General features: G+C 52.3%; 10 protein-coding genes across 10 annotated transcripts; 7 read left to right on the top strand and 3 right to left on the bottom strand.

Annotated features, from left to right (window-relative positions):
• Positions 1-1,543: 1,543 nt before the first annotated feature.
• On the top strand, positions 1,544-2,082 carry BO95DRAFT_363595 (uncharacterized protein; the record flags this gene model as incomplete). The annotated part of the gene is made up of 2 exons (XM_025582622.1): positions 1,544-1,636; positions 1,705-2,082. Coding segments are annotated over 2 exons (471 nt in total), but the record flags the coding sequence as incomplete, so codon positions are not given.
• Positions 2,083-2,960: 878 nt separating this feature from the next.
• BO95DRAFT_389557 (COP9 signalosome complex subunit 1) lies at positions 2,961-5,267 on the top strand. Its single transcript, XM_025583579.1, has 4 exons — positions 2,961-3,445; positions 3,514-3,558; positions 3,623-3,903; positions 3,977-5,267. Exons 1-4 carry the CDS (start codon positions 3,316-3,318, stop codon positions 5,036-5,038), a joined length of 1,518 nt encoding a protein of 505 aa, XP_025442079.1. The 5' UTR covers positions 2,961-3,315; the 3' UTR covers positions 5,039-5,267.
• On the top strand, positions 5,205-5,858 carry BO95DRAFT_135003 (uncharacterized protein). The gene is made up of 2 exons (XM_025580542.1): positions 5,205-5,301; positions 5,422-5,858. Exon 2 carries the CDS (start codon positions 5,491-5,493, stop codon positions 5,782-5,784), a length of 294 nt encoding a protein of 97 aa, XP_025442078.1. The 5' UTR covers positions 5,205-5,301; positions 5,422-5,490; the 3' UTR covers positions 5,785-5,858.
• On the bottom strand, positions 5,859-6,464 carry BO95DRAFT_134892 (uncharacterized protein). Its single transcript, XM_025580541.1, has one exon. It carries the CDS (start codon positions 6,310-6,312, stop codon positions 5,932-5,934), a length of 381 nt encoding a protein of 126 aa, XP_025442077.1. The 5' UTR covers positions 6,313-6,464; the 3' UTR covers positions 5,859-5,931.
• A 969-nt stretch (positions 6,465-7,433) lies between these two features.
• Positions 7,434-9,176, bottom strand: BO95DRAFT_431998 (putative MFS transporter; the record flags this gene model as incomplete). Its single annotated transcript, XM_025585036.1, has 2 exons — positions 7,434-8,825; positions 8,913-9,176. The coding sequence occupies 2 exons, from the start codon at positions 9,174-9,176 to the stop codon at positions 7,434-7,436; spliced, it is 1,656 nt and encodes a 551-aa protein (XP_025442076.1).
• A 460-nt stretch (positions 9,177-9,636) lies between these two features.
• On the top strand, positions 9,637-12,623 carry hrdA (E3 ubiquitin-protein ligase HRD1). Its single transcript, XM_025586563.1, has 4 exons — positions 9,637-9,739; positions 9,789-10,064; positions 10,139-10,243; positions 10,359-12,623. Exons 2-4 carry the CDS (start codon positions 10,041-10,043, stop codon positions 12,483-12,485), a joined length of 2,256 nt encoding a protein of 751 aa, XP_025442075.1. The 5' UTR covers positions 9,637-9,739; positions 9,789-10,040; the 3' UTR covers positions 12,486-12,623.
• Positions 12,624-13,942: 1,319 nt separating this feature from the next.
• On the top strand, positions 13,943-18,338 carry BO95DRAFT_363602 (DUF3431 domain-containing protein; the record flags this gene model as incomplete). Its single annotated transcript, XM_025582623.1, has 3 exons — positions 13,943-15,179; positions 16,269-17,751; positions 17,813-18,338. 3 exons carry the CDS (start codon positions 13,943-13,945, stop codon positions 18,336-18,338), a joined length of 3,246 nt encoding a protein of 1,081 aa, XP_025442074.1.
• A 339-nt stretch (positions 18,339-18,677) lies between these two features.
• On the top strand, positions 18,678-19,380 carry BO95DRAFT_442940 (uncharacterized protein; the record flags this gene model as incomplete). The annotated part of the gene is made up of 2 exons (XM_025586562.1): positions 18,678-19,171; positions 19,241-19,380. Coding segments are annotated over exons 1-2 (356 nt in total), but the record flags the coding sequence as incomplete, so codon positions are not given.
• On the top strand, positions 19,243-20,760 carry BO95DRAFT_442938 (uncharacterized protein). The gene has a single exon (XM_025586561.1). It carries the CDS (start codon positions 19,684-19,686, stop codon positions 20,548-20,550), a length of 867 nt encoding a protein of 288 aa, XP_025442072.1. The 5' UTR covers positions 19,243-19,683; the 3' UTR covers positions 20,551-20,760.
• BO95DRAFT_442935 (ribonuclease P subunit p30 family protein) lies at positions 20,731-22,307 on the bottom strand. Its single transcript, XM_025586560.1, has 2 exons — positions 22,122-22,307; positions 20,731-22,025 (listed from the first exon to the last, which is right to left on the bottom strand). Exons 1-2 carry the CDS (start codon positions 22,195-22,197, stop codon positions 21,175-21,177), a joined length of 927 nt encoding a protein of 308 aa, XP_025442071.1. The 5' UTR covers positions 22,198-22,307; the 3' UTR covers positions 20,731-21,174.
• Positions 22,308-22,629: the final 322 nt, after the last annotated feature.

The following is a 22,629-nucleotide window of genomic DNA, read 5'->3' as shown; positions in this document are numbered from 1 at the left end:
CAACTGAGACATTTTGTCCGGATGATGGACAACGAAGACTTCTCAAAAAAAACATCGCTTCCCCCCTAGTAAGAGGCGATACTCGAAGGCTACCATCTCACTGAGACATGCTCCCACCATCATCACCATCATCACCCCCTCTTCCTCCTCCTCGCCCTCCTACTCAGCACTGCATAGATCCTCAAATATCACCATGATTGTCACGGATGCACCTGCAATGCATGCAGCCCAGTGCCAGCCACTAGGGTAATAAACTAAAGATAGTAACTCCATCCCAGCCTGGAAACGATAAAAGGGTGAGTGGTTGTGTATCTGCTTGTGTACAGTACTGTATGGACTTCGTCCGTACTTACTAGACTGTCTAACTGTCTAAACTACTCATACTACTACGGTAGTCTAGTCAGTCAGTGGTATCGGCTAGCGGCCCCCGGATCGACATACCAGGTTCTCTGCTCTCCTGATGCTGCCGGGCAATCTTGAGTCTCTTCCCTCCAGGCTTCCTTTCCCCCTCCCTCTTCGCCCCCTCCCCTTCCTTCCCCTTCCTCCGCGTTGAGGTTGGGACTGATTATAAAACTCACTTCACCCAGTCAAGCACAAAATAACGAGCATGTTTCGCCCTCCCTCCCAGTCCCAGCTCTTTCCAGCCTATCTGCATAAACCCCGCCATGGAAGGCAGCCGACTAGCAAACTAGCTTGCTTGCCACGGACCTCGGGGAAGTTACGGAGGAGACGAAGTGAACTTACTGTACTTATCTCAGCCAACTTAACGTTACGACTAGCACAATACGGCCATCCAGCACTAATTACCTAGTACTATACTATACCAGTTGCATTCTTGGATGGCTGGCTCCATTAGTATCCCGTCTGGAGCTTAATCAACACATAGCGTCGCCACCTCGACCTCGCTTCGCGTAACAAACCCAAGTGGTACGAGACAAGATGTTGGACAAACTACATATACTGAGCCTCCAGCACCATTCCCCATTCCCCATTCCCCATTCCCCAATCCCCAATCTCCACCCCGTCTTCTTCACCCTTTGATCTCCTCAAATCCTAAATCCTGAACCCTTGCCCACCCCCTTTATTCTCCAGGATCTGCTTCACTGCCTTCGATCTAGGATCTCTCACATTGGACCCTGGCCCAGATTCGACATATCATTCGTGACCCATCTTATTGCTGTAAGCCCACTCCTATCCCTCTCTTGCTTGCTCCAAACCCTCTGGTCTCCATCGTCTGGCATTTCCTTCCGAAGATCTTGTTCAAGATTCAGGAGATCACCGCTGGGACCCTGCAGTGACAGGGACTCCATTCCGAAAAGCATAGCTCGTCAGTCACTAATCTCTCAGTTGAAGCTGTCATCATGCATCTGTTGCATTCTGCGATTGCTGTCGCCTCCCTGGCCCTGCTTGCCAACGGACAGAACTCCTCCTACAATATCAATGTCAATGACATTCCAATCGATACGAGAAGTATGTCGTCACCTAGCTAACAAGGAGGACTATGCGATTGCCTGCGATACTGATCTTGTTACTTGGATAAGCTCAATGGTGTAAGGCTCAGACCTCATCATGCCCGCTCCTCTGTCTTCAATTGCCTGGAACGACGAGCCAGCCAAAGGAGAATACTTGCGATCCTGTGAGTGATACCCTTCTTTATGATTCTGCTGGCTGAGCACGTCTAACCACTTGGATCAATGCTCTCAGAAAACATTGTACTATGTCTGTGACTGCAGTAATGGCCTAAGCCCGAATTCTTCGCAATATTCTCAGACGATCCCGTACTTTTTGTGCACAGAAGAAAACAATGAGTGTGTCACCAACTGCAACGGCAATTCAATCTGCCAATCGGATTGCCGCAGCCAGCACCCTTGTGGTGCGCAGGACCCCAAGCGGGTGAATTCCACTTCGACATCGAACTCAACTCCAGCTGCTACTGCTGCTTCCACCACAACCTCACTGGCACCCTTCACTGGTGTGCCCGATGAGGGCGCAGCAGCCCGATCATCGACAGACATGATTCAGCTTTACGGTCTGGTGACTGTTGTGGGTGCATTCCTGGCCGGATTCACGACCTTGATCTAGATTCAACCTGCGCTACAGGGTCCCTGATACAGCCGCCGCCCTCGCCCCCGCCCGTCGCACTTCTGATAATGTGTGGGAATCCATTCGGCATCTTGGCGTAATATCTTAATATCTGTCAGCTTTCGATTCTTGTCGGACATCGGCTACTGCTTTTGCTTTGGTTCTTTGCTCAGTTCACGATGCAGCGAATTCCTCCTTTCTCTTGTGTAATGGTTGTGCTACCGTTTATGAGCTATCCTCTTCCATGATATAACAATGATGACCATTTATTTCTGATCCAGTCAAATCCAGCGCAGGTTAGAAATCATACTTCAGGAGTTGAACATTTCATTTCACAAGACTCGAAACCTGCCATAAGGTAGATTGGTTTAATCACAAAAACCACTTACGCTGGATGCTTGTGCTTAATCTCAATTCAGCCCATCAAGACAGTCCCCAGAACATGAGTACCGATTTGTAATCTCTTCAAGCAAGACAACTCAAAGCTAGCGAGTCAGTCATACTGAGCTAGGCTCGACATGCACCCTTTACACATCCTGCAAAGACCGCGCATTCTGCGATGAACAAGGCCAAGAGCAAGAAGAATAGAGCTGATACTATGGCGGTTGAAACATGGTGACAGCAAGATACAACGTTATCACAAGTATGTGGCTCCATCTTGGGTTACACACCGTCCTGTAGGACAGTGTCTTTCTTGAGAAGTCATGCCGAGCACTATGGTAACCTTCTACATACTTAGAACCGACTCGGGAGCTATACCCGGATGATTTCCTGAGGGTGTTGATCATGGTTACAAGGCGGTGGCCCGGGCGGTATGCAGCGGTGCTGATAAGTCGGGCCAAATGATGCCGCCATGCCGATGACCTGGTGGGAGAGAGGGCGAGGTTAGCTCACCTTCAACCACCCTCCACCACCAGCAGGAACGTTCATTTACCGTTCAGAAGACTCCTTTCCTGCCTTGAACTGTCTGATATCAAACTTATATGCTTTCATGGCGTATTGACAACAGCCTGTACCAATAATCTAGAATCACCTTCGCTCCAGCCTCCGAATCAGCTCGTTCCCCACTTCACCTACTGTCTCGCGACATTCGTTGCTGCCTCTATTGCCCTATTCTCCTCTCCCCGACGCACATTTTGGGCTCAAAACATCGTATCAGAGATATCTTCTGACTCTGGGCTTGCTTCATACTGTCTTGCTCGTCGGCAGCAGTGCTGACGACGTGTTGGAGGGATGGATTACTTACCAACGGATGGGCATATCGAGCCCTCGGCCGCGTACACGGGCCAAGGGCCGGGTGGTGGTAATGTTGACTTGGACAGCATCAGCGGAGCCTCGCTGGGCTTGAATATCAGGGTCGAAGGTAAGAACCACCCCTTCCCAGTGCGTATGTGCTCGTTTGAACGCTAACCATGAGCCTTCACGCCCAAGATCCTCCGAAGTTTGAACTGGAATCATACATCGCGAATTATACTGGTAGGCAAATACTGCTCTGCGCTCGGCTCATCGTCATCAAAGCTGACCGGCATTTCGGCGCCAGGCCGGACTAGGTACAATCGACTATATGTCATCGGCACATGTTCAACATATCTAGCCGTCGAGGCACTCAAAGCCGCAATTGCCGAAGCCAAAAGTGGCAAAGATGTCACCAGATACGAACGAGCGGTGCGGGCTCTCGCAGAGGTGGCGCCAAATGATCCCGAGGCTACACTTGACACGCACTGGGTGGACCACATGCAAAAGGTCGTCAAGGCTGAAACAGACAGGTTAGAGCATGAACTCAAGGGCTACAAGAACAACCTGATTAAAGAAAGTATACGGGTAAGGATGGCTGCCCCTCGCCGTTGAGGATTCTAAGAGGAGTAGCCATACATGGCTAACCTGTGTACTATAGATGGGCAATGAAGATTTGGGCCAGCACTATTACCTCATCGGCGATCTTACATCGGCATCCAAGGCATATTCTCGTATGCGAGATTACTGCACAACCCCGACGCATATCATTTCGATGCTGTTCAAGATCATCAATGTGGCGATCGAGCGAGGCGACTGGTTGAGCGTGCAGTCCAACGTTCACCGATTACGCAACCTGCAATCGAAACAGGACGAACAGTCCAAGGTTCAGCCTAAGCTGTCCACCGCGTTGGGCCTCTCACAGCTGCACTCAGGGTCTTACCTGGATGCAGCCAACAGCTTCCTCAACACGGACCCGGGCCTCGGCGATTCGTACACGGAGGTGCTCACCTCCAACGACGTGGCCGTGTACGGTGGGCTCTGCGCTTTGGCGTCGATGGACCGCCACGAGCTCCAGCAGCGCGTCCTCGACAACAACTCCTTCCGCAACTTCCTAGAGCTGGAGCCCCAGATCCGCCGCGCGATCGCCTTCTTCTGTAACTCCAAATTCCGCTCCTGCTTGGAGATCCTCGAGGCCTATAGGGCGGATTACCTGCTCGACATCCACCTACAACGCCACGTTCACACCCTCTTCACTCGCATCCGCACCAAGTCCATCCAGCAATACCTCATTCCGTTCAACCGCGTCACCCTGGATTCCATGTCGAAGATGTTCGCCCCCGGCACCCTGACCGAAACCGCCAGCGGTGGCGGCAGCGGCAGCGGCGGCCAGCAGCAGAGCGACGCGGACATGGACCTCAGCCACCCTTTCGTGCAGGAGCTGGTCACGCTAATCCAGGATGGCACGCTGGACGCCCGCATCGATCTGGAGAAGAAGGTGCTGGTCGCCAACCAGGTCGACCTCCGAACCGAGTTGCAGGAAACCGTTCTCAATGATCTAGAGGATTATCTGCAAGAGGCACACATCCGCTTGTTGCGCACCAACATCATTCGGGCTGGGTTGGAGGTCCGGGCCGACGACAAGCCCAGGGAAATGCGTGGTAAGAGGTCCGACGGGTTTGGGTCCGCCACCTTGTCTCGGGGCGCGGGGTTGTTCCAATGAAAGCCGTGATTTTGGAGGGGTGGGCGCGTATGTAGCAAATAGTCATCACCTAAGCCAAGTAGTCAGTGGTGCTACATCACTTGTACTATTCTCTCTCTGCACGGGTTTTTGTAATCTTTTCTCGGAAGTTGCGACATAGTGTCCTTTGCAGTGTGACTCTCAGCCCCTTCTTCCCCCCGTGTAGTGGAGATTAATGGCAAATAGTGGTAATGACATTATTCTAAAGAGTAAGCGCACAAAGTGACATTGTACATGAACAATAGGTAGCGTCATCCTCTCCTTCCCCTCCCTCCTTCCCAACTCAGCAAGCTCGGCTCTTTGCATAATCTTCAGATCCTTCCCGAATGAATACAAGTCTCTATAGAAACACTGACCGGTCATAGGTCATGGGCTATAAATTGAACCGGAAAGGGGCATCGACCAAGAGTGTGGAGTGGAGCGTGGCTTAAGCCATGGCCAAGGCTAGCATCATGGCGGCACCTCCGGCAACCCAGCTGCTGGTGGCCAAGGGCAGGGCACCGTTGTCGGTGCTGCTGGCGCTAGCACTAGCAGCAGCGGTGCTGGAGCCGGAGGCATCGGAGGAGCCGGAAGTCGACTTGGCGGACGAAGAGTCAGTGGACTTGCCTGAAGCAGAGCCAGTGCCGGAGGCGGTGGCAGTGGCGGCGGCGCCGGACGAGGAACCAGTAGCGGAGGCAGAGGTAGAACCGGTGATGGTGATAGGGATGGCGGTCAGGGGAGTGGTGTAGATGGCGGAGGAGGAGCTGGGGCCCTCGGAGTCGCTGGCGCTGGTGGTGCAGCTCAAGTAGGTGGTACCAGTGCGAGTACAGCCTTGGGAGTAGGTACTTGAATACAGTGTTAGCAACAAGAAAGCTTGGTGTATAGAGCAAGAAGGGTCACATACGTTCCGCGGTAAGACAAGCCCATGCCGTAGGTGGAGCTGCCCACCGTGAGGGTGTAGGTGTCGTCCTCAATGTCGCAGCTACTGTCGTCGTCATCGGAGGTGGCAGTAGCAGCGCTAGCAGAGGAAGTCGTAGAAGCACAGCCCAGAACAAGAGTAGTGAGACTACCACCAGTCTATCTACAGTCAGATACGTTCTGGGTAACCGAGGCACAGCGAATGCATCTGAAGGGATTTCATGACATACAGTTCCAATCACTTTTCCGGCGAGACCAACATCATCAGTGTCGGGCAAATAGACGTTGATAATGTCATCCGCAACAACGGCCGTAACGGAGGCCAACAGGGCCAGCGAGGAAGCAATCTGGAAACGCATGGTGGCTGTGGATTGGAGATATGAATTCCGAAAGAGTGTTATAGGGCAGAAGGAAGGGGGAAATCAAGATATTTTATAGGCAAGCAACGGTATACAAGATGCTCTTTGGGTGCAAGCTTCAGGAGAAAGGAGAACGACCGTATGTGCAATCGGAATGCTGAGTATGGAAAGGGAATTGTTGGGGGCGAAAAGGCGCGCGAGGGCCGTTTCTTATAGATTTGTCCCAACTGGTTCCCTCTCGCTGGTGCGACAAGGGCTGAGCCTCGTCGAGGGCTGTTGTGAACTGGTTGGGGATGGCATGCGATGTTTGCAACAGAACGAGACCCTCTCATTTGGGGGCGGCAATCCTCGTGGGAGGTTCAGCTCACTGGTCGGACCCTGGCCGATCGCCAATTTTGGCGTGGAGCCATGAAAGCCATGAAAGCCATGAAAGCCATAAGGCGATTAGAGTTGGTTCGACGTGATCCGATTTTCCGATGCGCGAAATGTTGTCTCAATTTAGCCGCATGGGGACGTCCAGACGAGCAAACAAATGATCGATTAGGGAAGTTTTAGCACAAACTAATGAACTAATGAACGATGAGCTTCCATGATTGATGGTACTGGAAGAATAGACGACTGAAGTCAGTTTGTTGTCCACCGTTAGAGAAGCCGGCAAGAAGTGAACTGCCAGGAACTAAGCAGCCACTAAGTGCCCACTAACACCGGGCGCGCATTTGGGGGCTGAAACCATCATTTCACGAGACTCGCGCATGAATCGGACCCCTGCTTGTCAAGTGGGCTGAGGCACTCAGCCTTCATGTTTGCGGCTCATGTGTAAGCACTAGAGAGTAAGAATCAATCAATTCTCTTCCAAGTATCCATTGCGGACAAAGAAAGTTCCCTGGAGGAAAAAGGGCTTGTGGGTCGAGTCGCTGAGAGGTCCGTCCTGGACTCCAGCAGGACCAGCACTCCCCGCTCAACCAAAATAGAGAAAATGAGGGAAAATGAGATCGTCGCAGCCCCATACTTTCACTGCCCAAGCTCCATTTGCCGCCGCCATCACCGCCATCACCGCCAAATCTAACTCGAGCCGTCAACTCCGACTCCCAAATTTCCAACCAACCATCTCAGTTGCTAGCCTAGCGGGTTTTCGAGTGCTTAACAACCCCACAGGCTATTCCCGCCAAGATTAAGAATCCATTGAAGCTTGCCAGGATGTAGAACGGAGCCCCCGACGAGAGGACATCGAATAGTAATCCTCCGACTTTGGTCAGGACCAAAATGCCTGCGCCGCCATACAGGGAATACACTCCAGCGATGGAACCTTTCAGGTGCGCCAGGGGCTTCTGGTTTCGTTCCGTAGCTGAAGTCAACAGAGCCTGCTCCTCTTGGTCCCCTTCAGTCTCATCGGCCGACACCAGGTCGTCGTCGGTCTCCTCGCCATAGAGAGTGGATGGAGAAGAACCATATCCATCTCCTACCCGGCATTGAGAACCCATAAGGAGTATTCCGGTGCTAAGGACAGACAAGCTGCAGACGATGGCCCCAATCTGACTGAGTCCAAGGAGCGCCATCACAACGAAGACGCCAGGACTACCGTGGGGCTCTCTGAAGTCCGGACTGGGAAGCACCGCAAATGTGATATAGCCGACCACCCCTGCCACACATGCCCCTAGCAGGGGCATCGGATATTGTCGCGACCGCTCTGACATATACCCAAAAATCGGCGCCGCCACCAACGCGATGAGCTGAGAAACACCGGTCAGAATTGAAGCCAGCACATAAGCTTTACGGCATGATTGCTTGACAGCATCGGAGCCCATTCCATCCCCGTTATTGCCCTGGCATAAATCAGACTGTCGATAATAGTGGTTGACCGCTAGGGGAATGAATAACGAGATTCCGACAGATGATGCCCGAGCCACGAAACCGCCCACATAGCCAAGGAAAATGTCGCTATTATGGAATCCTAGCATCAGCGCAGCGCCAAGCTGCTGGAAGTACGGCAAGTGTCGCTTGCTATAATCGGTATTTCGGTCGTCACTCGCACAAGTGTCCTCCGGCCTTTCCCGTCGGCCCCGAGCCCACAAAGAGCTCCAGGCTTTGCCTTCTTCCCCGGGAAGGTGCCTCAACCCTACAGAACAGAGGACAGCAACCGACAGAGACACGATCGCAACAACATAGTAGCTATATTGAATGGATTGTGGTGGTGAGACTCCCCGCTGCTGAAGTCGAGATGGCAGAGGTAGGAAGACAACGAGGGCGACTAGTGCACCGCTTCCAGCACACATTCCAACATATCCAGCTAGCTTGGAGGACGGCGTTTTCTCAGCCACACGACTCAATGCGGTGGGCTGTGACTGTGATGGAGATCCGACCACAGCTGGAAGCACGGCCGTGACCATGGTCGATACCGCTGCGCCTCCAAGACTGAAGAGTAAACGTCCTAAGAGAAGCTGAGGATAAACATTCTTCGCTTGAACAAACACGAGCAACGCGATGGCGATGATTCCATAACCAGTCACGCAAACCTAAACCAAATACATGTGAGTAATTGTAGTAGTGCGCTCCTAGGAAGAAACGATGAAGTTATAGGAGCACCATGAAAGAACACTCACATTACGGACTCCAATTCGATCTGAGAGCACTCCCCAGAGGGGACAAGCAATCAAGGCAAGTAGTTCATCTGCGAATCCCAAAGTCCCAACAGCATCGCCTTCTCCCGCATCAAGGCCAAGAAGTTCCGTGACCACGAAGGAAACGGACGAATTGAGAAAAACTAGAAATGCAATTGAAAAGGGGCAAACTCCAAACAAATATGTGCATATTTGCAACCGGTTGGCGGTAAAAATAGGTGTTCGTCGAGATGCCATCCTAGCCATGGTTCCAAAGCATGTCTCGAGAGATCAGAGTGGTGGATTGTTTGTAGTACTACTCAGACGAGCATCAAGGGCAACCTCGTTTTCGTCTTAACGACGCACATAGACATATACACACAGTCGTTCTCTGTGGTTATCAGTCCTCTGCTTCAAAGCCCGGTTCTCTGCGGTCAAAATCTGCCACCGTTGTCTGTAAAGGTCTGTGAAACGTTGGACATAGACTCTGACTTGATAGACCGGTCTGGTGGTGGTGCTACTCCGGAATGTCTCGCAATCAGTCACATGACCACGCGTCAGCCCGGTGGAGCGGTGGTCGGTGTTCCAGAGATAAAGGACAGGTGAGGTGGAGCAGGAGTCTGTCTCTTCAGAGTTCAGACTTAATACTCAGTGTCACATGTGCCTTCCAATTGAAGACGTAAATACAAATCAAGTCCACGATTGACACCAAAGACGCAAGCTGCCATAAGTATGCATGCGTTCATACAGGACTGATTTTACTACATGTGTACTATCCAAGTCATGATGATAATTAATGACGAAATAAGACCGTGGTCGCCAACTAAATCGTTAGTCAGCCGCCGCTCAATTCACTCTAACTCACTAACTAATCTTGAGGTTGACGCAAGGCGGTGACGGCAGATTGTCAACTGGCATCATCATCGAGCGCGGGCGGAATGACTGCCGATTGCTCCAGCTGTCCAGAACTAAGTACTGCCTCCCCCATTTTCTCCCCTCCCACGGCCCTTCCCCTCCTCCATCCTCGCATAGTTCAACCAATGTCCTTCTAAATTTCGCACTGTCAATCTTTCGCCTTGTGTCCTTGCCAATGACTGGGAGCTTGTCGTCCATACCCGTCAATTCCTGGCTATGAGGTTCGCCGTCTACGCCGGGGTAAGTTAGCTCTGTTCCCATAATGTTGGCAGTTTGTGCTCAGGCTGATCCGCTTGAATCGCAACCACAAATAGGCTTCGACTGCCCTGGCCACCGGTGTGTTTCTGAAAGCGCTACATCAAAGGGCCAACTTCTATGCCGCATGTGTATATCTCTCTCAAAGTAGCGCAAATCTTATGGTATGACTTCTGCCCTCCATTCCCAGGCTGCATGGTTGGTCACGTTGCGTCCCTAAGCGCACCGGGAAATCCGTCATTGCGATTCTGTGCAGACTGGGCTAATCGATCTTTCCAGATTTTGATGAACGTATGCCTTCTAGCCGTTGGATTCTTCATCTTTTGGTTCCAACGTCTCCTTTATGGACCGCTCCGACCCATCGAGACCGAACAGCTATATGAGAAAGCATGGTTCGCTGTCACTGAAACGTGTCTGGCGATGACGATCTTTCGTGGAGAGCTGGGAGGGTGGTTTCTGGTCATGTTCGTTTCTCTTCTCGTTGGCAAGGTCTGGGGCTGGATCGGGGAGGGCCGCGTAGAATACCTCGAACAGCAGCCGCCTGCGAATCCACGCCTGTTCCACTTCCGGCTCGCTCTGTCCTTACTTATATCAGTCCTGTTCAATGTGTTCATGCTGAGTTACTGCGTTCAGACGGTTCTTGAACAAGCACGACCCGACATGATGGTCATGTTCGGCTTCGAGTTCGCTGTCCTGACCATTCTGTCAAGCTCAACCGCCGCCCGATATTCCATATCTTTGGTTGAACTCTACGTTACCCACCGGCAGTTGAAGGCCAGATTGGAAGAACGCCGTCAAGAGATTCGAGCTGCGCGGGACGAGGCCCTGCGACAACAGGCCGAGTCTGCAGAGACAAGCACCTTGCCTGGCCTAGCGGATGAAAACGACGTCAACGAGATGGAGTTGGACGTGCCAGGGTGGGAAGAAAAAGGCCGGTGGATTTTTTACCTTGACCTCCTGACAGACTTCCTCAAACTTACGGTGTACCTGACATTCTTCGCCATTTTGTTCACCTTCTACGGTCTGCCCATTCATATATTACGCGATGTAGTTGTTACGATCCGGTCGTTCGGACGCCGCATCGTGGACTTTGTCCGGTATCGTAACGCGACACGTGACATGAACGAGCGCTATCCTGATGCTAGCGCTGAGGAGGTCGCTCGGGAGGAAGTGTGCATCATCTGCCGCGAGGAGATGACCCAGTGGCACCGGGCTGGGGAAAGAGGTGAAGGTGCACAACAGCAAGGTCGGGTATCTGACCGCCTTCGTCCGAAGAAGCTCCCTTGTGGCCACATCTTACATTTTGCTTGTCTTCGCAGCTGGCTCGAAAGGCAGCAGAATTGCCCGACTTGTCGACGCCCGGTCGTTGCTCCACCTCAGCCACGGGGGCACGGCGACGCTGGCAACCGCAACCCCGGGGGCGACGCTGGCGGGCAGCAGAATCAGCCTTTTGGTAATCAACCATTCGGTCGGAATGCGCCAGTGGAGGGATTACCGCGAGCCCGAATTTATCAATTCGGACCTTTCCGAATCGGCTTTGGTGCAGGAAGAGGCGATCTTTTTCGCAATCTTCAGCAGCAAATTCACCAGGGAAATGTACCAATGCAGCAGCCAAATGATGCTATTGCGCCTAATGCTCGACAGATAGGGTTCGGACTCGGGTTCGGGCAACCGCCAGCGACTCCAACAGTTCCAAACCCGGCTTCGAGTGTGGCTCACGTACATAATCAATTGCAGCAAGTGGAACAGCAGATCCTGCAAGAGATCAGCAGCCTACGTGTCACAGCTCAGCAACTTCAACTTGTGCGAATGCTGCAAATGGAACTTCAGCGGCTCCGCGGCCTCTCGGCTGAATCTATTGGATCTCAACCGGGTCTCTCAAGTTCTGCATTGTCAAATTCGGTGACGTCCACAGCCGAGCGTCATCGGTTCGTGTCGGATCATGAAACACCTGCCATGAAGGCTGGGGACTCCCGACTCCCAGAGGGATTAATTCTTCCCGAAGGCTGGTCTCTAACACCTCTATACTCACCTGGTCAAGAATCTATACCAGTGGGTAACCCCTCCGTTCCTACTACTGCTTCCGAGACAATCATACCCCCCGCACATCCCATGACCGAAAATGAATCCAACAATTCAAGTTCGGTCCAAGAGACCGCGGCTGTTCCAGGCCCCTCCGTACCTCAGGATCTGCCAAACTGGCAATCTGCCTCGACTCCTGCAGCAACTCAGACTGGTATCGAGTCACTGTCCCAGCAATGGACCGACCTGGCCTCCGAGACACAAGCTGACGATACGGAGCGTTCCGAACGTGAGCAGGGGTCGGAATCGTCGTCGGAATCGCCATCAAGGGGAAAGGCGCGGGTCGCGACAGTAGAGGATGTACTCGATGACGATGAAGTGTGATAGATAGATACTTACTCCCCTCTCCCACTTCATGACCTCTTCCATATGTCACCCAGTACATTTCCATCATACCAAATCTACTCTGTTCTTGGCTTATGTATCATCACAATGGTGTTGTCAACACTCCCCCCCCCCCCCTTCCCAATCCTTCTCCATAGGATGTCCTTGTTTTCTGGCGTTTTCGAAGCGACTCATATTCATACCCAGCTACCTCTCAGTTCCAAATTTTGGCCATATGCCTCCTCTCGGAGTCCTCCTTATGTTTCACTGCTCGTACCCTGGCACATGATTCTTTTTTTGGTATGTACAGATCCGGGATAAAGTATTTGTGCAATTAACATTGCTTTACTAGTAATTAGTACCATTCATTGTGTGCGGGTCTTCGAATTCCTGCATTCTGCCTCTTTTATACTTCGTAGACGACGATCGACAATGTTGGAATAAAGGTGGAGACTGCAAGGTGCAGCTGCACCCTGTGGTTCGGACGGCAATTGGTCGGAGGAGAAATCGCTGCCTCGCATCTAGACTTCCGTCGAAGGGATTGTGTATTACAATACTGTACATAAGTTACCCACCTATGTACAGAATATCAGACTTCATAGGTACTGTAGTAACTGATAAGTTGACGTGCTACTATGATTTAAGGAACCGAGTTCTACCAACGGAGTGAGGAGCTCATACATGTATGGAGTCAATGCGACGCGACTGACTTGTGCCGATCTGGGGAGGAAAGAAGAGGGTTCAATCGTTTAGCGGTGCGGTAAGTTACGGAGTACTGTACACTACTATACCCAGTCTCATCGTCAGCCCCAATTATTGCTGACGCCAGCTCCGCCTCCGCCCGCCCGCTCTTCTGCGCCATCATTTGCGTATGCATACCCTCAGGGCTCGTTCTTCCAGCCTGGAGCCCCGGTTTCATGTTCCATTCTGCGTCCAACCCACCAATCCTCGTTCATGTATGCAGTGACCACCTCCGCGGTCGCCTGATTGTCTTGGTGTCGTCTTACATTACTTTATTCTTAGACTACCATAATAATCTTGTTTCACCCTCCCTGGCTCATGGGCCATTTTCGTTGAAGTACGAAGAAGTCTGTTGCGAGACATTTCCCCCCTCGTACAGTCCATACCGCCCTGCCAGCTTCTCGCCACTCCCTGCGATCGCGGGGACTGTTTCTCACCAATTCTGAGTTCTTGACCACAACATACTTTTATTCAAGGCTCTGATCCATGGCTATTATCTTTATCGTGTAGCCTTTCGGCCTTTCTTGTGAGTAAGAGTGCGGACCCCGGTGCCTGTCTGCATGGTCTGGAACCAACTCAGGCACCAAAAGCTTAAAACATATCCGTCCGACGCCTTCTGCCTTCTCCAATAATACTTATTGACAAGCCTCCCAGTGTCGCATTGTCCTAGTATTTTCTCCCCTTTCCTACTAGTTCCCATTCTGTGATCGTGATCGATGATCTCCTCACGCCGCATTGCGCCCCTTCTCGGCTTCGCCTTTATCCTCTCGGCCCTGTTCGCCTTCTACACTCTCTCCGCACAATGGGAGCCAATTCCGCAACCCGCTGGCTTGAACAGGCCGGTCGCGACACCCTCGCCCACACCATCCTTGCGCTATAATCTCACCCGGGTGTCTGAAGAATTTCCCACGCGGACGCCATACGCCGCCAAACCACGCTTTGCCCCTGGTGTTCCTAAAGCGCCTGGCGCGACGTACAGCAAGATACTAGTTGTGCCTCAGGCAGACGGGGAGGACACTACCTGGATCGAGTTTGAATTGCCAGACTGGCAGTCGGCCGTTTACGTCGTAAATGATCCGTCGGCACCTTTGCATCCGCCCAAAAACAAAGGACATGAGGTGATGGTCTATCTAAGCTATATCATCGAGCACTACGAAAACCTCCCAGACATCATTGCGTTCATGCATTCGCATCAATTCGCATGGCACAACGATGACCTCTTCAACGGCGATGCATCTGAGTTGCTGCGACGTCTGAACCCGGCCTGGGTTATCAGGCAGGGTTATGTAAATTTGCGCTGCACTTGGAGCCCCGGTTGTCCGGATTGGCTGCACCCTGGCACCTTAGTTGAGGATCAAACCAAACAGGAGGAGGTCATGCTTGCTCGGGCCTGGGGCGAGATCTTCCCCGATGACCCGATTCCCGAAGTCCTATCCCAGCCCTGCTGTGCTCAATTCGCCGTTTCCCGCGAGCGCATCTTAGCCATCCCCCGAGCTCGATTCGTGTATTTCCGCGATTGGATGCTCCGGACTGAGCTTAGTGACTACATCTCCGGTCGCATTTGGGAGTATCTGTGGCAGGTCGTTTTCACCGGCGAGAATGTTGTTTGTGTCAAGGAACATATCTGCTACTGCGATGGATTTGGGATCTGCTTCGGCGGTGAAGACGAGTATAATGATTTCCGCGACCATAATACAGCTAAATCCGAATTAGAGGAGGCACTTCAGGGATGGTCTGTAAGGGCAGACTTAATTGAACTCACTCGGATGCATGGGCATCTAGGCGAAGAAAGCCAATTAGACTTTCCCGAGCCTGGAAAGGAGATCACTCTGGAAGAACAGCTTGAGCTCGAAGAAGCACTGATCCTCGAGCTATTCGTCAATGCCACCGACCGAGGCCAGGATCCTAGAGCCCGAGCTGCGGAGGTCGGGAGAATGTGGAAAGAGGGAGATGGTTTCTAATTTGACACATACTCGGCATGTTGATGCTGTCATCACCCGCATCACCCTTGGTGCGCGGTTCATTACGTGCTGACATGGATACGATAATCTGCTCTTCATTTATTTTGACATTTTTTGACTGATGTGGTTCTGGGATACTGGCGAATCATGTTAGATAGTTAGCGTGTTGTTCCAATACTTGTATAATCGGCGCCAATTGATCTGTGCACCTGGGCTGGCTCCAGATTGCCAGATCCGCAAAAGGAGTATCTTCAGCAGACAGAATGAACTTCTCCTAAGGTTGAGCGAGCATGCAATGATAAATGGACGGATAAGTGTCATACATATGGCGACTAGTAGTACGTAGCATAGTGACGGTATATGAGAGAGAGTCAGGTGATCTTCGATGCTCCACCCCCACGCTAACTCGGAGCGGCAGTCGCGAGGGCCTCCGTCCATCGTTCCCTGCAGAGTTTGCACTGTCTGTCCTTCCTTCAAACCAGCCAAACAGCGTCATCCTTCCGGATAGCTTCATCGATCATCGCGAGTCGCGCACGCTTAAAGTCCAGTGGGAGCTGAGCTTCCCATTCATTTGACGGGTCCGTGGGTATAAGCGCGCTATTGGGCTGCCACCACTACCCTCAGGGCTAAGCTTGCCCGCAAGGGTCTCCTTAAAATTCAGATCCTCCTAACATAATACCCAGGACGCTGCGCGTGTCCACGCTCCGGTTGTATTGATACTGGATCCTTATGGTTTTGCTCCCATAATCTTAGCATTCAACTATATCACGGCCCGCTTTCTTCGAAGCAAACTGCGACAAGAAAATACGAGGCTGTGTATGCATCATCGTCTTCATCGTCTCCAATCCATCAAGTCACCAGCGCACGCCTTTCGCTCTTGCCTACGGATCTTTGCTACAGTTCGTGTGATAAGTTGTCGCCCAAGGAACTCAACCAATACAGTTCTGTCGGACAGGCTTTGTGAGCCCACAGCGGCAAATATAATTACGCTCTTTATATGCCATCATGACTTCGGCATCCACGCCAAACCACCATCAGCCGTCAACGTCGGCGGCCGAATTTCCAGCAACCTCAACCACAGCGTCGAATGTCGACCCAAACACGCACCTTGCAACAAGTGGGTATGCGCCTAGTGAAAATCAATTAGCTGGGTTGGTGGAGGCTGCCACAGCGGCTGCAGGACAAGACGTCTCGGAATGGGCTGCGGCCGCTGCAGTCGCCGCTGCAGCTGGGGCGGCTGGGAATACACATCACCTAGAGGGCTATGGGCCGGACATACATATGGATGATGACAGCTTTGCAGACACAAGTTTTACCGCTGGGATCAATGGCGGACGGGCTCTGCGAGGACCCGGATCAGCTCCGGTGAATGAACACGCTCAAACCTCTGGGTTGACCCGAGTTGGCACGAAGAAGAGGAAGAGAAACGAAGATGCGCTTGATCCCGCATTGACAGGAGGGGGCCATGTCGGCCTAGCAGGGGACCAGCAATCACACCACCATAGTCACCACCCACAACAACAGCAGCAACAGCAGCAACATCCGCATCATTACGGTGGTGATGGGCTAGATCTTCGAGGCGCCCCGCCACAATCACTATCTGAAGCTCGGGCGGTGGGCTTGCACTCGGCAGCCGCTCTCTTTCGCCAGCCCTCCAGCAACAAGAAATACACTCGTCCACCCATGTCCAAATTGTTCTCCTCCCTCGAGCTTTCTCCAGAAAACTTTTTGCATCTTCAGGCAGCAGCTAAAGCTTACATGCTTGATGATCGTCATCCTGAACGCCGTGACTGTGTAGGTCAACGCGGCAAGGGGGATACAGAGATGGTCAAGCTGCGGCTATGGAACTGCGTACGTCATTTTCTCGAGGGTGAGGGTCATGGCGAGCGGTTCTTTGGAGAAGATGTGGTCAATGAAGGCATGGGGCCCAGGGCATACATCTGGCCTCGGGATCAACAGAAAATTATTTCACTGGTGATACCCTTGTTGCGGCGAATGGTAACGAACGAGCGACAGCGTCAGTATGCTGTCGAGACGAGGAAAGGCGGCGGAGCCGAGGAGCGACGGCGACGGAAGACCGAGGACAGCCTGCAAAACTTCAATGCGCACACGCCAACTGAGGACCATCTACAACTTCATTCTCAGCATCAGCAACAGCAACAGCAACATCATCAGATTCACGATGATTATACTGCAATGCAGACCCCGATGTCAGCGTCGCAGCCACCCATGGGTTCCACCTCGCAGGCCGTGGATTTGGGCCTAACAGAGCTTCTGCTTGACGGATACACAACCGACTGGAATGCATTCGCTAAGTCCTATGACAATTACAACCAGAACTGCGAACTCGACAATCTCTGGTATTTGTCGGGCCTACAGCAACCGGACTGGCGGGGCTTGGTGGCTGCCGTCGATAGCCATTATCAAGTCATCCACAATGGTGGCTATGAATGTCCTCCACAGTGTGAAGATGACAATATACAACGTATATTAGAGGCTAATGTTACTTCCGACTTACGGTGGCGGATTGGTGGTAATATTCCACAGCCCGCGAGGAACGAATTGTACGTCGCCCGACGCGTCTCACTTCTTTCATTATCGCACCATGCTAACAGGTGTCCACAGTGCAAGTAGCATTACTCGCGACGTCTCGCGCATCATCCGCGACAATCTTGCTGTGAAGCACGAACCGCATGCTACATCCCACGATCAGACGTCTGTGTCACAACCTCAGCACTTCCCGCCCTCCAATTTACCACCGATCCCTGGAGCTGCCTCTGCCGCCAGCAATGTCAGGCCACCTTCGTCGCCCATGTCTGTCTCTCTCCGTATCAATCTTATCCAGGACGGCAAGCGCACACATTCCCGACTTGATCTGCCTGGCAGCCAGTGCCCTGACCTCGAGACGCTCAAGCAAGTGATCTCCCGCCGGTTTTCGGGTCATCTGCCGGGATTATCATCTGAGCCAGGCTTGGACTCCGCTAGCGGCTGGGTCGCAGGGATCAACTGGAAGTTCAAGGTATGGCTACCAGATGGATTAGCAACGGTACAAAATGACGGCGACTGGACCATTGCACTCCTGTCCGCGGGAAATGTGGATTGGATGGACGGCGACCTGAGAGTCTTGGTTGAATTTGAGGAAGCATCTTGATAGCAGGTATGTTTGCCTGTCTAACGACCTGTTATGATTTGACGCGCATCAATTTTCTGCAAGGAACATTTGCTGCTGGTGAAGCTGGGTGGGTTTCATTTTTCATGGCCTCGCATTCATACCCTCTTATGCTGCTTTTACGGACATGAGACACGATGATTTTCTCTATAGATATCAGTGGGTAAATAGTGTATACTCGCAGTGCTCTTGATAATCATAATACTGATGACATTTAAGTCTAGCAGCTCTTCTACCTGTAGATAATTAGGTTTGAGGTGTTTAATCAATACGGAATACACAGATAAAGTTTTAAAATGTATTATTAGTCAAAACTTGAGGTTTCTCTCGCTTACTCACCCATTACTAGCGACCAATCTAACGTAGGTGCCCATTGGTACATTGAGTCAACAACCCGAATATGTAAACATCGAGTATCAGGCATCAACCAGCAAGTGCCAGTAGCTCCAACTATCCATTTTCACCCCAGAGCCACTACGGGAGCACACCCATTAGTCTCTGTGAACGCGACGACGACGACGACGACCACCACCCCCACAATGGCTCCCGGTGAAGCAGATCTCGAAATACTTCTTTCCAAACTCGAGCCCATCCTCCATCCGGACACATTCGTCTTCCTCACACTTCTCAACACACCAGTCTCTGCGGCGAGCCAAGATGTGCAAGCACTACAGCCACAACTTCTCTTCCAGGAGGCAGAAGGTACCACACTCGTCATCGTGCGCGAGAAGGCCATCGCGCACGGCTTCACCGACTACGTGTTTCCGTGTCGGATGATCTCCCTCAGCGTGCACTCGAGTCTTGAGGCAGTGGGTCTAATCGCTACCATTAGCGCACGACTCCGCGATGCCGGGGTCAGTGCCAATGTGGTCAGTGGGTTTTACCATGATCATGTCTTCGTGCCGGAGGGCAAGGAGGAAGTTACGATGCAGGTTATTGGAGGGATGTCGCGGGGTGATCGTGATTGATTGATGTGGTAGGCTTTGGGGGTGGGGTTAGCTAGAGTTTGATGCTTTCACCTTGAAAGGGAATATGTGCTGTGTACACTACTAAGCAGTAGACACGTTATGTTGTTGCTAATTTGTGCTGACTACGATAAACATGATTGGTTAGGGAACTAGGTTGAAGGTGAGTGTGAGTCATGAGAGGGGTCTGAGGTTTTGTGAATCCATGACTCCAATATTTAATTTATTCCTGTAGTGCATGTTCTTTGTCCGAGTCAGGAATTCTAGATTATACGGCTTACTTGACTCTCCCAGCTGGAATCTGCAGCGGTAATAACACGATTTATGCATGGCTTGGAAGGAACATATACCATAGTTCCAATATGACACTCGCCACCCCACCGCCCAGCCTTGTTGTACGAATCGAGCAGGCAGAGGAGACACACGTCGTGCGCCAAGTTGAAGCGGTACAGACACTGTACCCGTCCTGCGATGTCCTGATTCAGCACCAGAGTGTAGCCGGAGGCGTCGCCATCCGTACTGTCCCCCGATTCGAGGGCAAGCTAAGCCGCATCGTTGGGCTAGGGCTCCAAGGCTCCTTCACATCGCAGGATCTCTGCAATCTCGAGTCAACTTACGCCGCAATCGGTCTGTATCCGGAAATCCATCTGTGCGAGTACGCAGACCCTTCCGCAGGGCAGATTCTCACTCGTGCCAGGTATTTCTCCAAGGGGAGGCTGAGTGTCTATTGCAGGGACCTGGAGAATTCAGATGAGCCGGTCGTCGCGCGGAAGGGTCACCCTAAGAGGAAGAATATCACGGTCAGGGAGGTGGCTTCGGATGTCGATCGCGAGCACTTCGTTGCTGTTTCCATCGCGGGTTTCGCGGATGGGGGACGCTCGGAGGAGCTGCTGGGCGCCTTAGCGAGGATCGCGGCCCTGAGAGCTGATACGAGACTCTACATCGCGACGACGGACGCCGGAGAAGTGGTCGGCACCGCGGCATTGGCCGTCCTGGGTACGCATACAGCCGGCGAGAGCATTGGGCATTTGTACTTGGATAGTACAGTGCCGCTGTCTCGCGGGATGGGTGCCCATGTGGCACTCATACAGGCGCGTTTGAGGGCTGCCAGAGGCATGGGGTTGAAGCTGGTGACGCTGAGTACAAGGGAAGGCAGTGGAAGCGCCAGAAATGCAGAAAAGACCGGGTTTAGAGTGGCATATCGGAAGGATGTATATGTCAAAGGTTGAGCTGGGCCCACAGCTTCGGGGATTTTGCGCATAGATGGCACTCTCTTAGATAATGGTGAGCTGGGCACGCAGTCCAGTAGGGTTGGGTTAGTTTTATGTGTTCATCTTAAGGTCTTTGCGTTAAGTCTAAATTCATATGATAGAAGTCCGAAAAGTGCGCTTCTTGCACTCGGTATCAAAGTCCACAATGCCATCCAATGGCCATCATTGGTCTCATTGTCTACAGAAATGTCGATGATTGCAGTCAAGTCTCATGAAGTTGATCACTGTCCCCGTGAACGGATCGACTCACTGCACCGTCACCAAAGGTATTCATGCTTGGCAGAGGGTAATGGAGGCGGCAGGCCTCGGTCACCCGCACACTGCTTATCTCAGCGCAGGTTTTGCGGCCATCAACACAAGTCCCTAGAGACTCGAAGGAGATCGCTGCACTTGGCTAGTGTGCGGTTTGGTCTTGGAAAATCCCTGTGACAAGGTATTACCCATGACGCGCTGCTATTCCGGAGCGATGGCCGTGCGGCTCGGCTCTATGTTCCGGCACGGCAGGGCTCTCGACAGATGTCTGTCAATCCCCGCGCGACAGGCATTTGGGAACAAGAAGAGAAAGCTTGGAAAATTTCCCGCTCAAGTAGCCGGTGTACCGTTAGCACTGCTATCGCCGCCAAACGCCTCTAGCCGAGCTTTCTTAGCCCTGCGCTTCATCTCCCGTTTTGATAGTGGCTTTTCAGTCTCCTCGGTTGCTGCCTCAGAGCCAAGCGATGCTTTTCTTTTCAATCCATCGGCTCTGACCTCCGCAGATTCCTTCGGTTTAGATGACGGTCCTGTGGCTTTGGCAGCTGAGTTACTTCCCCCATCAACAATGTCGACGATCCCACGCCAGCTTGTTCGTTTCAATTTGGCCAAGGCGGTCACTTTCCTAGCCTCTTCGCAGACTGCCTCTTTTCCGCGTTCATGCGACAAGCCCCAGACGCAGGCAAGATTGATCACATCCCAAGGAGCCCGCACGCCCAGAGCCTTCCGCGCTTCACTTGAAACGATGATACCTCGGCCACGTGTTGCTCGTATCAGACCCATAGCATTGCCAATTAGATTACGTCGAGCTTCAATACCACTACCCGTAACACCCGGGCCGTAACAGATCTCGAAGCGAATCCCACGCGAGATAGCCGCGGAAACCGTTTTGAATTTGATATGGAACGGTAGGCGGACGGAGAAATCCAGGGAGATGATATCACATTCCAGATTGGTGCACGCGTTAAGTAGGGCTTTCTCATTTGTTGGGCGGAGAGCGACAAGATCATAGGTCTGAGTCAGGCTGGCAAGTCGTTGGTTTTGCGCAGGGTCAGAGAGGGTCAGATTCAGGCGGCTAAGAAGCACCAGATTCCGGGGAGCATCTTTTGGAGCAGATGGGGCAGTCAGGCTTGGAGGCAATTTCCCATTGATCGTTTCCGACAGTGCAACCGTGGTGTAGCCGACTGAGAGTCAGGTCAGCTCTTCATGTGGCTCGTTGAAAAAAATGCGCAGTATGCTGCGCTGGTCTCGTGCCTTTTTGGGGGGAGAGGGACACGCACGTTCTGCAAGGAAGTTCAGAGTATGAACAATTTCGGGATCACCCGGGCTATAGGGCACATTCAGATCGTAAAACATGATTGCGACAAAGTGGCACCCTGAGTTTGAGTCGAAGTCTCACTTTTACCCCGAACGACACGAGTTGTGATCGAAGTTCCATACAATGTGCTTTTGCGAGCTGTCCTAGCATGGGCATCTGAAGATCATACCGCATCAATATTCTGCCGAGGCCGGCAGCTGCCCGAGTCACCCATAGGACAAGCAAGTCTCGTGACCCTGAAGGCGGAGCGAAACGCTCTCGGCCTTTCTGATCAACCACCCATAATATTACTAGTATACTACCCTGTGCTTTGGCTGCTCTGGACGATAGCACGGCTGCGCAATTCAGACGGGTTGTTGGCCTCCTAGTCTCGCGGCTGCTGTTGTCTGTCCTTCCGATTCCTATCCTGTCGCCGCGCCCTGCCCCCATCATCCTTCTTCCCTCGGTCCCCTCCCTACCCCGCCGCATTT

Source organism: Aspergillus brunneoviolaceus (assembly GCF_003184695.1).
Source record: "Aspergillus brunneoviolaceus CBS 621.78 unplaced genomic scaffold BO95scaffold_35, whole genome shotgun sequence".
NCBI classification, from domain to species: Eukaryota; Fungi; Ascomycota; class Eurotiomycetes; order Eurotiales; family Aspergillaceae; genus Aspergillus; species Aspergillus brunneoviolaceus.
Note: the sequence above shows the minus strand (reverse complement) of the source record. Positions and strands in the feature narration are given on the sequence as shown.

Bases quoted from the DNA above. Each gene is read 5' to 3' on its own strand.
- BO95DRAFT_389557 (XM_025583579.1), top strand. From the start codon at position 3,316: ATGGATTACTTACCAACGGATGGGCATATCGAGCCCTCGGCCGCGTAC. The intron at 3,446-3,513 runs GTAAGAACCACC...TTCACGCCCAAG, and splicing joins CTTGAATATCAGGGTCGAAG to ATCCTCCGAAGTTTGAACTG. The intron at 3,904-3,976 runs GTAAGGATGGCT...TGTGTACTATAG, and splicing joins TGATTAAAGAAAGTATACGG to ATGGGCAATGAAGATTTGGG.
- BO95DRAFT_135003 (XM_025580542.1), top strand. From the start codon at position 5,491: ATGGCCAAGGCTAGCATCATGGCGGCACCTCCGGCAACCCAGCTGCTG.
- BO95DRAFT_134892 (XM_025580541.1), bottom strand. From the start codon at position 6,312: ATGCGTTTCCAGATTGCTTCCTCGCTGGCCCTGTTGGCCTCCGTTACG.
- hrdA (XM_025586563.1), top strand. From the start codon at position 10,041: ATGAGGTTCGCCGTCTACGCCGGG. The intron at 10,065-10,138 runs GTAAGTTAGCTC...AACCACAAATAG, and splicing joins GGTTCGCCGTCTACGCCGGG to GCTTCGACTGCCCTGGCCAC. The intron at 10,244-10,358 runs GTATGACTTCTG...CGATCTTTCCAG, and splicing joins AAAGTAGCGCAAATCTTATG to ATTTTGATGAACGTATGCCT.
- BO95DRAFT_442938 (XM_025586561.1), top strand. From the start codon at position 19,684: ATGACACTCGCCACCCCACCGCCCAGCCTTGTTGTACGAATCGAGCAG.
- BO95DRAFT_442935 (XM_025586560.1), bottom strand. From the start codon at position 22,197: ATGTTTTACGATCTGAATGTGCCCTATAGCCCGGGTGATCCCGAAATT. The intron at 22,026-22,121 runs GTGCGTGTCCCT...CCTGACTCTCAG, and splicing joins TCTGAACTTCCTTGCAGAAC to TCGGCTACACCACGGTTGCA.